Source organism: Bombus bifarius, unplaced genomic scaffold, assembly GCF_011952205.1.
Source record: "Bombus bifarius isolate JDL3187 unplaced genomic scaffold, Bbif_JDL3187 scf7180000008166, whole genome shotgun sequence".
Classification (NCBI taxonomy): Eukaryota; Metazoa; Arthropoda; class Insecta; order Hymenoptera; family Apidae; genus Bombus; species Bombus bifarius.
The window spans coordinates 1,648,551-1,666,617 of NW_022884488.1; the positions used below are offsets into that span (position 1 = coordinate 1,648,551).

The 18,067-nt window shown below is 30.9% G+C and overlaps 2 protein-coding genes and 1 long non-coding RNA gene across 3 annotated transcripts; 2 read left to right on the plus strand and 1 right to left on the minus strand.

Moving 5' to 3' along the window:
* Positions 1–106: 106 nt before the first annotated feature.
* Positions 107–10,031, minus strand: LOC117209244 (putative phospholipase B-like lamina ancestor). Its single transcript, XM_033451009.1, has 7 exons — positions 9,808–10,031; positions 4,756–5,016; positions 2,930–3,079; positions 2,517–2,763; positions 2,130–2,377; positions 1,658–1,898; positions 107–974 (listed from the first exon to the last, which is right to left on the minus strand). The coding sequence occupies exons 2-7, from the start codon at positions 4,863–4,865 to the stop codon at positions 324–326; spliced, it is 1,647 nt and encodes a 548-aa protein (XP_033306900.1). The 5' UTR covers positions 4,866–5,016; positions 9,808–10,031; the 3' UTR covers positions 107–323.
* A 2,060-nt stretch (positions 10,032–12,091) lies between these two features.
* LOC117209245 lies at positions 12,092–12,717 on the plus strand. The gene is made up of 2 exons (XR_004487883.1): positions 12,092–12,277; positions 12,523–12,717. It is a non-coding gene; the product is annotated as an uncharacterized LOC117209245 (long non-coding RNA).
* A 1,761-nt stretch (positions 12,718–14,478) lies between these two features.
* LOC117209243 (dopamine beta-hydroxylase) lies at positions 14,479–17,410 on the plus strand. Its single transcript, XM_033451008.1, has 10 exons — positions 14,479–14,845; positions 14,929–15,082; positions 15,185–15,331; positions 15,415–15,662; positions 15,727–15,880; positions 15,979–16,242; positions 16,343–16,573; positions 16,664–16,792; positions 16,871–17,045; positions 17,135–17,410. Exons 1-10 carry the CDS (start codon positions 14,691–14,693, stop codon positions 17,278–17,280), a joined length of 1,803 nt encoding a protein of 600 aa, XP_033306899.1. The 5' UTR covers positions 14,479–14,690; the 3' UTR covers positions 17,281–17,410.
* The last annotated feature ends 657 nt before the right edge of the window (positions 17,411–18,067 follow it).

Genomic DNA, 18,067 nt, shown 5'->3' on the forward strand with positions numbered 1-18,067 from the left:
CAAAATCATCAGAATATAATAAATGTAATATACTCGCGAATTTAATGGTTTTTAATGTTAAAATAAAGATTTAAGGTGATAGAAATAAATTTGGAAACACTATAAATTCTTATGTTTTTATTTTATTTCCTAAAATTTAACCATAGGCGGCTAACATATGAGCCAGCTATAAAATATTTAAATACTATAATTAAAAATTTTGCCTAAGAAGAATAAAAATCAAACTGCGAGGAATTGACGGGAAATCGTCTCCATTCTCTTAAAAATACTTGAAAATGTTTTTAAAAAAGTGTTAGTTTTAAGCAAAATTTTAATAAAATTAATTAGGCCCAAACCCATCTTGGGGTAACGCCTTTAAATTCAAAAGAGTCCGGGTGACCTACATGCGAAATATTGGGGAAGCTTTTCGACCATTGGAATGGTGTTCGCGATTGCGATGTAGATGGTCCGGAAGTAGCTTCAAAGCTTTTGAGACCATCCGCACAAATTGCTAAAATCTTCGTATCTATAATACCATACGGTACAGGTATATCCTCCAAATCTCCACGATACGTCAATTCCCGCAACTGACTTGTTTTTGAATTTTGTTCCTCGGAAGTGCAACCTTCCTGGCTGCATCCACGCATGAAGTTTCGAAATTGCTCGAACGTAGTGATATTCTCTTGTAAACGCATTAAACGGGTTTTCAAAAGATCTACATCCTTCTTGGCAGGCCGTACGATGTCGTTGATGTTTTGAAAATTCGATATACCAATATACGATATGAAGCCGATTTTTTTAAACTTCTCGGTGTAATTCATAGCAACGGTGATGCGTGGTAGTTGTTCCACTAATAATACAGTCATAGAACGTGGCTCAAAACTGATCCATTGCAATGCAGAAGCTCCACCATTCTGATGAGATATAGTATCAAACCAAGATTGACTGTTCGTTGCTAGTCGATTTGCTGCCATTAATCTTACAGTTAGCATTACCTATAACATTATTATTATTACTTAATAACTTTTTGTACATAAAATAAACTATATATATGGCGCACCTGTATATCATGTACGAATTGGCATAAGGTGATTCATTATGAAAAACTAAGGCGAAAATATACAATAAAATTTTTTCGTTCGAGACTTAGTTTTCGAGAAAATCAAGTTTGAAAATTTATTAAGTATACTTCAATATAGCTAATTTCAGATTGACAGGAGTTAATAATCGGCACGAGGCTATTCTACATGCTAAAATGAGTAAAAGATGTGAAATATTATTTTCCCGTTTAAGGCTTCATACTAAAGACGTTAGATTTCAAGAATGTTTAGTTAAGAATTTGCTCAATATTTATTCTTTACATGCGTAGATACATTTTCAAATTTATTATTCTAGGAAACAAACCGTTTTATGAAAAAATTTTATTCTTATTTTCTTATTTTCACGTGTGGAATAACCTCATGTCGATTATTTATTCCTATCCAGTCCAGAATTAACTATGTTCAAATACATTTTATAAATTTTCAAACTCCATTTTCTCGAAAACTAAGTCTTGGACGAAAAAGTTTTATTCTATTTTGTTTAATTTTCTTTTCATTCTGTCACAAAGAATCGTCCCATACCTGCTTGCACATGATATTCAGGCGCATCCTATGTAAATTTAACAATAAATTCATACATGATCTTTTGGATACAAAAGACTCCACTCATTCTGATTCGTTGCTAATAAAGATGTTCCAGTAATAATCATTTCATGATTTTCTCCATTTATTAAATAGAATTCATCGCGGGACGATAATGCACCAGGATAGGACGACAATACAATTGATCGACCCGGAATTAATGCATCAGTTTTTGTCGTAGGTAGCACATGATAGCCAAATGTGTATTTTTTTAAGAGTCTTAACATTTGAGTGTATCTATAAAATAAGAAATAAAGATTTGTAGTTTATTCGTATTAATTTCTATCATCTAATAAAGTACACATTTAAATATATTTACATAGTTTGTAGTTTTATATAGTTTAAATAATTACACCCACGTTTATTATAATTATTCTTGCAGCATGAAAATACAAAGCTTATGTCAGTTTATATTTGAAATTCTTAAACAAATTGATTAATATAAGAAATATATAATGATTCACTTACGGTGCTGATGTATGTTGATTGATTGCAACTAGAGGTTCCGAATTGTCTCTTGCAAGAAATTTGAAGTGGATCATAGAACTTACTACGGAATTGGAAATATTGAATACTTGTTGGAAACCAGATAAATCGGAAGTCAAGGCGAGCCAAAGGAAATCGTCAGATTCCAATGATACCGACACACGACTCCGACGTACAGCAAATTTCCAACCAGCTTCCAAACCATCTAATTGAGCATAAAATAATCGTACCTAAACAAAAAACAATTTTATTTTATTTTATTAACATATTTTTTAATATTTAGTATTTTTTTAGTTATAGTTTATTTTATCGTCTTTTAAAACTACTAAAAATATGATTTATTATTAAGACAATAGGGTAATTGTGTACCATATGCCAAAAAGGATCAGTAGACTCCGTCAATTCAGCACGTTCACGAATGACGGCAGTGTTGTCTCGAAGATATCGCATTAGCTTTCGGCACTCAACGGGTTTTGTTTCGCATTTTGGCTTTATAGTGTTGAACCAATGATGATGAATTAATTGCCAAGTTAGACTACCTTCCAACAGTCCGGCGGCATAAGCTTGTACAGTATCTGGGTATTTTGATGATGTTTCTATTTCAATATAGGACCATCTGTAAAAATTATATCATTTTATATCATGAATCTTATATTTGAATCTTGATTATAGATATATATATATATATATATATATTTAACATACAAATATTATATTATATTTGTAATATTAGCTTTATACATATATTTTTTATATTAACTTTATGTATGACATTGACTTACCCATGCTCGAAAATTTCAGTTTTATAATAGGCTCGAGCTGCATGCAATGGTATAGCAGTTAGATCATTGCCTTGGCCCCAAAACTCAATACGATATCCTCCTTTACGGTTCCATAATACGGTGGCTGAATAGATTCCATCTTGTTCGACACTGTTAACGTACGATAGATAGGTAATTAGAAAAGTTTAACTGGTGTATCTGTGCACATATGAAATGAATATATTAGACAAATAATCTGGAATGCCCACATAATTGACAATAAAATAAATTTTAGTTTCAATTTCTACGATTAAAAATTATTGTTAATAATTAATGATCTGATTAGAAGAGAATTAAAAGTTTATTATGTCTCTATGTGAAATATGCGAAGTATACATTATACATATCAATATCCTTCACATACAGAACCTACTTCTAATTGCAAATCCTGATTGCAATCACATGTGTAATATATGCTACATTATTCATTTATATCGAACTTTAGAAACGTAGGCAACTCATGAAACTCATTAAAACCAGTTTTTAGTAATTCTTTACACACACACGCGCGCGCGCGCGCACACACACACACACAGACTTAAAAACATCTCGATTGGAATACGAAATATTTTTCCCTACTAGTTTGTACCTACACTTTTTGAAACAATTAATTTCTTTCAGATTACCTGTCAAGTTATATAATAACATGAAAATCTGCTTGAATTGAATTAAAATTAAAGTTACAGTACTCGAAAATTCAGATGCCATCTATACAAATATATCATAAACATTTTCCAAAAATTTTACTCAACTAAAACAATAGATAACAGCAATTAGATAACAGCGACGTCGTATAATACAGATCAAAGGACAATAATTTATTAATTAAATAACAAAAATAATAGTACAAAAATATTACAAAATAACAAAAAGATATTTAATTAAAAAAACTAAGAATAAGACATATTTCAAGAATTTATGTAGATCACGTGCAAATGATAATGGCCGGTGCAAATATGACAATGACAAACTTATGACAATAAATAAAGTAGTTTTTATTATCTGTTCGGCGAAATTATTGTTTGCCGTTTGTGCACGCGGCAAGCAAGATAAACCGCGTGACAAGTACGTAAAAGCTTTGTGGTACGTCGGAAGCGCAACGTGTGCACGCACCAGCCGTGCTGTGATAGCGACAAGCGCGAATTCGAGAAGCCAGACGTTGCGTTACTCGATCCTATGTCGCGACCGGTCCCATCCAGCTTGTTACCATTGAAATGCTGATGCTTTCGATCGCTTCACTCACATTGCTGCACGCGTTTCACATGTGTCGAATGCGGTCGGAGTTATCGCAGGAACGTTGATCTTTCAAGTAAGAACACTTGTTTCTTGATGAAAGATCACGACACCCGTTATATGTATGTATATTGAAATTGTATGTGAAATAACTTGATATAGATCGATATTTGATTTATGGCCAATAGTGATTTAAATAAGATACACATAGTTGTATTGTGCATTAATTTTTAATATGTATATGCTCTAACGTTAGGTGAATGTTATCGATTTGGTACTATTTCAGTTAATGAATGCTATAATGCTTTTAAATATTAGATTATTATTTTTGCGCTTTTCATCTAAATATAAATCATATTTGGAATACTTTTCATACCTTTCGTACTTTTTTATATTTACATTCCATATATTTTTGTAACAATTGTATTTTTCTTATAATTACTTTTCGTCAGGACAGTCTAATTTAAGAATATTTATAAATATCAGCCATGTCATGATTATTCCTATTTAGTACTGATTCCTATTAAAGTGATATAGTGAATTAATGAACTTACTGTCCGAATTCACCGAGTATTATGGCCCCGACTCCTAGTAAAGCTACGGCGATTAGGATGTAAGTGGAGATGCGTGTCTGCAGCCAGGAGGCTCCTACTACCTTCAGCATGGCTCATCGGTAAGCTATACACCTTGGTTACGAGAAGAGAAGAAAGCAGAAAAGCACGAATTTCGCGTTCTCAACCCATCGATTACAGAAGCTGGTCTTCGGCCTCCTCAGGCGTTTCAATAGCTGCCAATACGCGCTTGTCTCGTGAGTACTGAAACAGTTAAACAATTTCCAATTCAGTCAAAATATTAATTTCCATTGGAATTATCTATATATATATTCCTCTATATCATTAAAAGTCACTATATTATTAAAAGCTTGATGAGAGACTTTAACTATTTTATACAGCATCTTGTTTTTCATGATAGTCATCGTAAGTTCTCTAAATCTATATCTATATTTAAAATTTTCCTGTCTTGTAACATAAAAAGAAAGTCCATAATTTTATCATAGAATACGCGTTTGAATAGCAGTTATTTGAAGATTCTAGTTCAGTTACTCTGTTATACTTTGTTTATTTGGACATTATTACAAAACAATTGCCAGATTTTGTCTTCTATAAATTATCCCATGGTCTATCGTTCATTTGTCGCTTACAACACGGATCGCATAAAACAGGAATGAGGCTATAGTCGAATTCTCTTTGAGTATAACATTTGGCACTTGTAATATGCATGAACAAATTGATAAACCTACAAAATATACGTTTACTATTGGTACCGTGGATTCCCTATAAATCGACGCATTTTTTTCAGAGCATGATGATGGATTATAAATATTGAACGATTTTTTTTTGTCGGTTACCGGTTCATTTTCAATTCTTAAGCATTCTTAAAATTTTCACAAGAATCTATCAACTATATGTAGGAATACACACTCTCTGGTTAGTGATCTCTACAAAATTATTTATTATAATTTAAACAGGAAATAATGGTTATTTAATGTGAACTTAATGCAGTAATGTGACTGAACTAAGACAACTTAAATTAATGATTCACAACTCTGGCTACAACTCTTAGTACAACTCTAGTCGCAACTAACGGCTACCTTTTATACCACGGTTTTGGTACTCCTAGCATGCAGATGTGGATGATCCATGGTCAAGCATAGCTTTTTTAATTATCCCGTGTCGTAAAAGGCCACGGGTATATGGCCCATCTTTCCCTGGCCTGTCAACACTTTTATTGTTTTTTACCTGTAGTACATCACGATTTGCTCCAGGGCTTTTCCTCAATACTACATATATATATTGAGGATATAGTACTGGCATTTTTGTAAATTTAAAAGAGGATAATATTACGCAGTTTTCTATTAGCTTCTGATTTTCCCCTCAACGCTAACAAAAACACTGATATGACTTTCTAAAAAAAAAAAAAAATGAAGATCAAGGTTATTTTATTGATTGATAATTATTATATTATCATGTTGTATTATGAATACTTTTATGGCAAAATATAATACAATTTGGTATTGACAGCGCTGTTTTTATACAGATATCTCTCCAGGCCATAAAAGACTAGCGAATGATCTTAGAAACTTGGAAATTGCCGATGAAGGTTAAGGTCTAGGTTCGTTCACAGCATTTCAAGGATTTTGCGTTGATATTTGCAATTAGATGTGTTTAGTTCCTTTAATTATCGTTCATTCGGCCAACTATGCTTATAGATAGTAACTTGTTACGTAATTGTAAAACACTTATCTGTAAAGGTTAACGGATAAATTTGCCATTAAGCATAGCATATAGCATAGCGTTAGACTTAGACAAATATCTATGTCATAATATATAATTAAAACGATAAGTATAAATTGAAGTAACACGAAAACATTTTAGATAAATGTTGTTAGAAGCTTCTATATCCTATTAATGATCACAAGAAAGAGCACAACAAACAACACATTGCATATATAGAGTAAAAATTTGTTTTCATTTAAATTTGAAGATAGCAAATTTGAAGATTTAGATACAATAGTTATGCATTACACACACTGTTCCTTTTAAATATTAACTTTTAATGAAAGATATACATGCATATTGTATAAAAATAAATTCGTACTAACATTTAATAACACTGCAAAAATATTGGCAAGTACGATGAAGAGGATTATTATAATTCAATTGCAAAACTCTAAAACTATTCTTCAAACGGAGTTACGATCTTCTTCTTCTAAAAAATAGCTTCTTTTCTTAATTCATTATAAATTTTATTGACTTTTTTCTGTAATTATTAATGTTCTATTCGTTAATGATAGTATCATCGTTTATAGATGAATCTCGGGAACTGAGCCAATATGAATTTTCTCGTTGCTGTCAGAGTTCACTTGCATCCGATAACTATATGTTGAATTGTTTTCTGCGACGTATTATCTTTACAATTGACGTATTCTTATAGCAAAATGTAAATAAATTTATCATCATTCAAGACTCTGTAGAAGCTTATAAATTGGATGAACACTAACTTCGAGAGATTTCTTGCTTGCAATGCAACTGCTAAAAGAACATTTTCTTTTACAAAATGTGACTATGGAAACGGAAAAAAGATATTATGTTTGAAGTAAATATAATAAAAATTCGGAAGGAAAATCGTTTTAAATTACTTTGTTATTTAAAGAATTACATCTACTGTATTATAGAAACGAAATATTTGGGACCTTCTTTAATAAAAATTATTTTTGACTGTATTATCAAAGAGATACATATGATCAGAATAATCTTTCTGCAATATCTTTATATTTTCTTATATTCAATTTAACAACTGCTATTAACGATAAAAAGACGGCGATGGTTATCATATTCGCTCGAAACAAAAATCGTCTTATACCAAAAATTGTTCTCTTATATTTATTTTTTCAATTCTGAGACGTGTCCAAGAACGCATAACAATATTTCTATATAATATGATATTAAATTGCAAGAAATTACTCATGTTTATTCCAGATAAAAAAATGATAAAAGATAATAACAATCACATTTTCTTTAACGACTCTTTACGACGAGATCCTTACTAAAAATAGTATACTTCACTAAAAGATTAAAATAAACCAAATACATAATAATTACTAGCGTACTTTTGCATCAAAGGACATTTTGATATATATTATATAGAAAATTTGAACATCTACTAATCCTGATGTAAATTAGAATTATCAATATGCTAAAATATCAATGGAAACTTTAATAAAAATATAATAAAGCAGTCCTGTGACGATTCGAAAAGCACAATAAGCTTTTTTTTATACTACCTATACATCCTCCTATCTCTATAATAGTTATTTTCCAATCATAAATCTTGTATCATAATTGAAGGGCAAATAAAGTTTTTCCATAGAATTGGGTGTGCCAATCGGAAAAATCTATTAGCATACTCCACATACGCTTAATTTCAAGTGAATGCATAATCTATAATAATTTACAATCTTTCCTGTCGATCGAAAATATTTAAAATGGATAAACGTGGTACGTCAAACTTAACGATTTTAATTAGCGATTGGCAAGTACAAATACCCACGCGCTTATATATTTAAATTTAGTCACTCTGGTACACGATGTTATAAATCATTACAATTCATGTTTCCACGTGTGAATGGCGTCTTTGTATCTCATAATCATAATTATGTGAAGTAATGACGTTCTTCAAGATGGAAAAAAAATATGTGGTCCGTAAACGTTGTGGTAGAATTACATTTGTATTAAATAAAGAATGAATATAACTATGTATTAAATATTCTTGTCAGATCTTCTGGCTAATTACAAAGAATAATTAATGTAAAGAATGGTGGTAAAATTTGTATAGGAATTTAGAAAAATATTTAGTTTCTAACTTTGTGACAAAGGTGTAAGGTTCTGAATATTATTGCAAATCTATATATTGAATTAAGTAAATTTAGCCGGAAATACAGCGCATGAAATAGATACACTGCCAATTCGAATCAAATCAATGTATTGTATAGAGTCACGATTTCTTCGACCTCCTTATCATTCGCCAATTATTAATCTGAGTCATCGTTGCACACTTTGACGTGGGATTCTAACTTGCAATTATCGAGCGACCTGAATAAACATATACTACATGAAGAATAATATAACATATTATATTATTCTACATTATTACTACATTCATTATTCTACATTACTTCTTTTAAATTCATTTTAGAGTCAATGAATATGAATAATATAAGTATGTATAAATTATGTATGAATACAAGTATAAATAATAAAGTAAATGATGTTTACACCAATTTGAAGTTACTATATTTCACACGAATAGAACGTACTAATTTACTCTTATTTAAAGAATTTGCAATAAAACCACGATATACATATAAGTTACCATGACACGAACAAATTTATGGAAACAGCTGTACCTCTCATTCTAAAGCCTCAAACAGGAAGCAATATAGCATGCAAGATAAGAACTCTGACAAATATTTGTAGATAAATTGGTAAATTTTTATATTTAAATTCATATTTAATTTTTAAGAGATACCGTACATTATGCTAATAAACGATTTACACTTTCACTAAAAAGCAGAGCTAATAAATCTGTTCCAAATAATATGAATACAAAAATAAAATCCAAAAATCTAAGAAAATAAATTATACACACTCCTTTGCTAAACGAGAAATAAACTCTGATTTTCACTTCAAAGAACTTGCAATGTACGAATCTCATAGGCGATTCCACACGACATGAGAGCGCGGCAAACAAGTTACATGCAACCACGTGAACAGACTACCGTCGCGGCAGCTGTGTATTTCACTCCAGAAAATTAAAACTTAAAAGTTCCAAAAAGGGAACAAGTATAAAAATCAATATTCTTTATAGAAAAATTTCACATGAGAAAATATAATAATATTGAGAAACAGGAACACTTCTATGAATCGCAAACGATCTATCAATCGACCGTCTCGGAATATTTCTATTCAGTGTGCGCGCCTGAGCCATACACGCTCTCGTGCATGTCTTTTTTTTTCCTCGTATGAATTCTTCGTTCAATCACTTACCAAGAGTAATAGAATAGATTCTGAATTGAAGCGCGTCGAACACGGGTAGAAAATCAGTCATTCGTACGGAGATTACATTCCTTTGGCGTGTTTTTTTGCCGCGACTTTACGACGTGGACCAGTTGCTCCGACACTGAAGTCCAAGCGCGAGCATACGCTGCTTCTCGACTGACGCGGCAACCCGTCGACCAGAATTTCGAGTACTATAAGTTGCATATTCCCTTTCTACCTTCCACAAGCCAACCGGCGTCGACGGCCTTTGCTATGTCGTTGCCATTGCTGGATCACGTTGTCGTGGCACCCTGCACTTGCATTGATACGCCCCGTTATCAATTCGCTTTATCATTTTCAAGTTTCCGTAAATTTGCGTCATTCCTAAGCAAAATGATTGGTGTAAAATTTAAGATATTTTAAAATTATATAAGATTTTAGATACATTTAGATTCTAGATATCTGTATTAACAAACTTTTTATATTTTATATTTATATTTTTATTTAATTGTATTAAAATATGTGAATGCTAAAATCAAATATTACATAATTAATTATATTGCTTTTAATTATATACTTTGGAACTACTTTGGAATAATACATGAATATATTGCAGTCCTACCGATTTTATCAAGTTATCAATGTTTTTGCGATTTGAAAGATAAGATGTATAAAATGCTAATGTATACATACAAAATAAATAGAGTTATGTCTTTGAGAGAGTTCTGAGAATATAGTATATTACATCAACGATGAGAAGTTCTACGTATAATAAAAATATGTTTGCAAGCTATTTAGTTTATACAGCATGAAAATTTACCAATACTTTATCAGGACATCAGTTTTGTAAGTTTATGTAAGTTTTTCAAATACTTTGTGATTGTAATATATATATATTCCCTTTCAAGTAGTAGTTCCAAAATTGATAAAGTGTCCAATAATCTCTAAAAAATAAATGAAATTGTTTTTATTTAAACATCTCAAAATAAAATGCTTAAAAGTCGATATAATTATAAATACTTATGAAATAATTCGTATCTATACTGTACCGAGAACTATATAGCAGTTGACTAATACACAGCTCTTTAGCAAGACAGTCATCACTGTTGAAACTTAATGAGTTTTAATTGGATGTAATTGAAAATTTTAGTCATCTCGCAACTGTGACTGACCGAATAAAGGCATAGATGCACTCTGTTTAACTGGATTACACAAGAAATGATACTAATCCTTTGCAACGTATTTGCTGTCATAGAAACGGAGTCCAGAACGAAACGTTCTAACATTGTAACAATAAGCCCCGTTGTTCAATAATAAAGATTATATGTATGCAGCACTTGCGAACAACAGTTTCTCTTATAATGAGTTCCGTGTAAGATCGACATTTTCCGGTGACGTAAGATTCTTGTATCGCAATTGTTATTATTTTCAAGCTTCCCATAGTTTGTCATTTTTTTCTCTTTTCGTGTGAATTATTTTATGCTTGTTATTTCGACAAGGAATTTAATAAATTTTCTTAATAATATCGTGAGTCAAAAATTTCATATATCATGTTACGTGAATCATGCAGATAAATACTAAAAGTACTAAAAATAATAATGCTTTTGAGATACGAAGGAATATTCGAGACATTTGATCTATCCATCATTGTACGCGCAAACACTCGTCAACTTTTCATCATTCAGTGACCATATTCGACCTTCCACTTGAGGAATTTTATACTCCCACGTTTGAACTTTCATCACTGTTGTAAGTTTACTTATAATTATCGCTTTATCTGCTACTGTATAATTAAACAAATTTTACTATGGCTTTATTTTTCGATATTAGTTGCTCAAATGGTTCTTTTCCTTCTTCTTGTCTCTATTTAAGTAGTATATCTACGTTCAAAAGTTCCATCGTAAACTTCTAGAAAACACGGCATTTTTTGAAATACAATAATAAGATAAGATACGCAATTTTCAATGAGTCAGAAATTGTACTAAGTGCTCTGGAGGCGTTTATGAAAACTATCGCTATCATTTCAATAAAACAATTACGTAATATAAGATTGTGAACGCCTTTAACTAGTTGAAGCGATAAAAATTTTCAATTACAATTCAACCCAATCTCGTTGACTTGTTCGCATCGCTCTTTGAAAAATCTGAAAATACCATTTTTGTCAATTTTAAACGATCTAAGAAACGGGAATTAATGGAAATTAGAAGAAAAATATAGGAATAAAGATATTTTGGTAATCCTTCGTAGAAATTTTATACGAATTATCTATAATATTCGAACCAATATTTCACAATTCGGTACTATTCTTCCACAAGATTGCCATCAGTGGTTGACGGAAACTGAGATAATCCTGAATATATTCTACATTTCTGAAAATAGATTATCTGCGTATACAACAGTATTTCTCAACAAGGAGTTCTTCCTAATTTTACACGTCTGACACATTCAATAAGATGTATAGTTACTACCGGCGTATGAGGTAACCTTTCTTAACTTAACCTCCTTTAGTTCGTAAAATTTATTACATATTTTTCAGTCAATGCTTTCCGCTATATAAAATATATAATATATTTAATATAGTAAGACATTTCTGATGAAGAAACGATCTAACTAACGAATTAAAATGAAATGAAATGAAATGGAAAAATAAGATTTGTTAAATATGGAAAATTTACAGCTTTTACTTTACTTTACGGACAATGCATTTTACGTTGCAAATTGCAGTTTACGTTGGCACAGGCTATCCAGAAGTTAAGGTCCTCGGCAAGATCGGGTTATTTGATGCGCCGACAGGTATGTTTGTGAATTCATGAAAGCAACCGGATCGTTAGCCAAGAAAGGATTTAAGGCATTCATTGATCTAATGACTACTGCACAATGACTTGCTGTTGCTTCAACAGACACTATTGCTGGTTCTAAGAAAAAGTGCAGGGAGCATTTATACAAGTATTATGTAGGAAGACAGTATTTTCTAGTAACATTTATATTCGATAACTATAATGAAATTAAAGGAAATTATTGTATAAATAAATAAAATTGTAAGAAATTGTGTCCAATAAAATTATTAAGAATTATTATGTTCAATTATTTTACATTTGTCACTGGTAGAATTTATAAAAAATACTTAGTTCATAGCTTATAAAATTATATATCTGAAAAATCATATAGCTTATAATATCCATATACCTGAAACTATACAAAAAATAATGTCAGGGAGATGTATAAATATTATTATATCGTTATAGGCTAAGAATAAAACAATGTAACGTAAAAATAAATAAATTTTCTAATTATCTTTTCATATTCCGGAAATTTCGGTAGTTAATTTTGCAGCTAGATAATTCAATAATAGAAAGGAAAGATAGCGAAACGCAGCAGTGCCCTAAAAAATAAGTCATATTGAAAATCAATTTCGACACTAGTGTCACGTGACCTAAGCTATTTATTCGCATCAAATAAAGCCTTTCGCGAAAATTGTTCTCGCAATAAGAGCCGCGGAATTTCTTGATTGCAGCTGGAAGGAAAAGCACGCGCCATGACTGGAATGTAATATACACCCTCTGGCATTCGATTATTATCAAGATATTTTCTCGATGTTCTGGCATCTTTTTTCTTTTCGCCTATGAACGTTATCTATCTAGTGTGAATATGTTAACTCATAAAGAGTCGACGTTGCGTTAAAGTAACATTTAATTGCAATTTTTTTTAACATTTTACATTTTCAAATTCTGTATTTTAACACTGTGGTTATAAAATTCAACTTTTGTTTAATATCTTTCTTTCTTTTGGTATCTTTTCTTTAAACTTTATAGTTTTATAAACTGTAAAGCAATTAACGTATTTATAACATTATGATAAACTGTTTCCTGGTCCTTAATGAGTTAATTTGGCAATCCACAACTTTTTTACCTACGGAGAAGAATGGTATAAAATAGAACAAGAAGATATGTGTAATCAATAGTAGACATAACACTTCTTATGTTATAATGAAGTTTGATATCTATTTCGATGTGGAGTATATCTTATTTTCATGAATTTTATTAAGGAAAAATCGGAATTAGTCGAACTTGACCTCGAGTAGAGTGATTTTCAGTTTATTGGAAATTGATAACCTGTATAATCTACTTTCGAGTAAATGGAGATAACGAAGCCAGGGGAAGATGGATGTAGGTAGAAAAATATAGATTGCTTGAATAAGAAAACTATGCTATTAAAAACATTAGAAATCAATATTATGATGTCATTTAAAATTTGTTTTAACAATAGATATCTCTTCATCGTAGATTTGAACTTATATATTTTTTCTATTTATTATATTTTAAACTTTAGTATGCAACATATACAAGGTTAAACTAGATTAATATTTTTATATATCTTTATCTGTATAATTTTCTTCAGTAATTACTACTTACATTTTTGTTGCAGTTCTTCTAACTCACAAGCACAATTTCGAAGTAGTATTCACATATGCGCATGCGTATCTATTACAAACTTAGTATATATCAATTTTATGACATTAAAAGAATTCAATCATTCGAGTACGCATTTTTTTAATTTTCCTTACACTTTTTACAAGCTAAAAATTACTAAGTGTTTCTTTATTTACCTTTTTTTTAATAAATGAAATGATTGTGTGTGTACATATTATGATGTAGTATCATCGCGCATGAGCGCCGCAGAGAATCGGCGGCAAACCAGTGTTATACGAAGTCTTCATCTTTTCGGATCATTTGGAACCTGTTAGTAGAAATTGGCGATAGGAAGGTAAAGGATCATGGAAATATCTGTGAAGCTAGTTCAAAATTGAGTAAAAGACATATAACATCTAATAAATTATAAATCAGAAACGAGTGATTTTTCAAGTAGAAAATCCACTGATTTTAAAATCTAAGATGCTTTTGAAAATTTATTTACTAATCTTGTTTACAATTTTAAAAGATGTATCGTGTTTATCCTGGCATGATTATCATCAGAATAGCGAAGACAGTTCGAACAGGAAAAATGTCCATACAGTTCCGCTTGGTTCAGGAGCCACTTTTCATTGGAGGTATATTTTTATAATATTAATTGAATTTAATGTTAACAGATACACCGAGGAATAATTAAAAAATTGAAGAATAATTTTTTTAGGGTTGATTTTATGAGCGAAATGATAATTGCGGAAGTCCACTATATAGGTGTCGACAATACTTGGTTTGCCATCGGTTTCTCGAATTATGGTGAATTAAAACCTGCCGATTATTGCGTTCTGTGGATTGATTGGCACCGACAAATTCAGTTACAGGTAATCATGAAATACATTTAACAATTACACGAGAAAACATGATAAGTCCATTTTTATCGATTTTATAATTTTTATATCAATTACATTATATTGTAATTTCAGGATGCGTGGGCAGATGAAGAAGGAAAATTAAATCTCGACCTGCAACAGGATTGTGAGAACTTTGCGTGGAGAAGAAGAGGAAACGTCACGAAGTTTACCTTCACCAGGAAGTTCGATACTTGCGATGAAAATGATTACATCATGGAGGTAAACTAACTATGAAATTAATAAGAGATATTAGTCATTTGATTATTTTTCTTTGACATAAAAAAATATTTAAAAATTCGTAGAGAGGGACCACGCACTTAGTATGGTTAGAAGGTTTGGGACCACTGTCGTCCTTGGCTGGTTTACAAGTATCGGATGCAGAAGCTTCTGGCATGTCCAGAACAGAATTGATCAGGGTACTCCATAAGAAACCAACATTTCCATCGAATGCCTGGCAATTGGAAATGTTGGCTGATCATGTAAAAGTGCCAAATAAGGAAACGACTTATTGGTGTCGCATACAAAAATTACCACCCGTTTTGTCTCAAAAGTGAGTCTATTAGACTGCAACAAAATTCGCCAGAATTAATCTTTTTCCGAACTATTATTTCTAGACATCACATTCTGCAGTTTGGCCCAGTCATACAAACGGGTAACGAACACTTGGTTCATCATATGGAAGTTTTCCATTGTGCTGGACCAGTGGCTCTTGAAATTCCTATGTACGATGGTCCTTGTGATGGAGCTGATAGACCGGAAAAAACTCAAGTGCGTTAAATTTCTTAGACAGATTTCTTCATTTATGCCTTTAAAAAATAATTAAATATGTTTTCTAGAATCATTTTATTTTTTACTCCGTCTCTTAGGTATGTAAAAAAGTCTTGGCAGCTTGGGCAATGGGAGCAGATGCTTTCGTTTATCCAGAGGAAGCTGGTCTTTTGATCGGTGGCCAAAATTTTAATCCTTATGTCATGTTGGAAGTTCACTATAATAATCCCGAACTTCAGGATGGGAACGTCGATTCTTCAGGAATTCGTTTTATCGTTACTAGGAGTCTTCGCAAATATGACGCCGGTGTAATTGAACTGGGTTTAGAATATACTGATAAAATGGCAATTCCCCCACGACAAGTAATGAATCATTGCACATATAATTAATCAAAGATATATGCACAGATATATATTATAATATATGTTACTAAAATCGGAATTAATAACAAAATTTTTGTAGGAAGCCTTTATTTTATCAGGACATTGTATACAAGAATGTACAGGTGTTGGTCTCCCACAACAAGGAATACATATTTTCGCATCCCAACTTCATACACATTTAACAGGCGTAAAAGTTGTTACTCGTCATATTAGAGATGGAGAGGAGCTGCCTCTGTTAAATTATGACAATCATTATTCCACTCATTTCCAAGAAATTCGTCTTTTACCGAAACCTGTTACCATTTTGCCTGTAAGAATTAAAATCTAATACTTTATATATTTCACGTGTACTCCATTATATTATGTACATATAATAGATTTTAACGTAAATTAATGATAGGGAGATTCGTTAATAACAACTTGCACATATAATACGATGGATAGGGAAAATATTACTCTTGGTGGATTCGCCATTTCCGATGAGATGTGTGTGAATTATATTCACTACTACCCTAATGCTCGATTAGAGGTATGAAATATTAATATTCTTTTATAAAAAATTATAAAATTATAAGAAGAATTATAAGAAATATTCAATCTGTTTTAGGTTTGCAAAAGTGCTATTAGCGACGATGCACTGAGAACTTATTTCCGGTATATGAGGGAATGGGAGAATCAACCAACTAGTGTCGATAATGGAATTTCTGCAAATTATGAAAGTATAGAATGGACCAAAGTTCGTGTACAAGCTTTACATGATCTATATGAAGCTGCACCATTAGGTTCTTAATTATTTAATTTATTAATGTATTAAGCATCTGAAGTTTGATTTTGATATTTCAATTGGAAATTTTAATCTATATTTGATCAGGAATGCAATGCAATGGCTCTGATGGATCTCGACTTCCTGGATTATGGGACAACATACCAGCCACACCGGTCAAACTACCCTTACCTCCACCAGCTCGAAATTGTCCACACTCGTCGTTAAGACAAGAAATAATAAATTCTATATAAAATTCTTTTTCTGTTACATACTGTTATCTATTTTCGAAAATATTAACGAAATCAAAATTCATGTCTACGGATTATACACAAGTCTGAACATTAGTGAAACATAAACGAAATAAAGTATAATTATAATTCATGTGGATTTACAATGGTTTCCATAAACGTATAACTTATCAGCTTACGCATAAAATATTTTACAAATAAAATACTTCTTTACTCACATTATTTAACAGCTCTTTCACTTTATCTATATTCTTTTAAGATTGTTTCATTTAATTACATAATTTTAAAAGAATATAGTTTTTCAAAAGAAAAAAAAAGAAGAGAATGAAAGAAAAACAATTCGGATTACACTACAAGGTGTTTAAATTTAATGTAGTATTTGTGTAAGCCAAAAAAAGAAAGAAACTGAAATACTATTAAAAAGCGTACCCTGGGAAAACGGTAAACATATTATCGATATATAAAAGTTTATAAACCTCCAGTATATTTATGCATCTTAAGGGTTTCTTTTTGGCAGTACATTGTCTTGCTGCGAATAAGCTAGCTTAATCGAACATTCGTTAACAAATACTTGTTCTATGAAAAATTGGTATTTGTAAAATATGAAATAATAAAAATAATCATAGTTATAATAATAATAATAATAATAATAATAATAATAAATCGTGATAGCTGAAACTTTGTCTTTACACATTTTACGAATGTACAAAAGAGGGACGCGTCTTAACGTTAAATGTGATATAAAAATTAAAGATATCCAATTATTTACGATATAATACACATGGGCGGG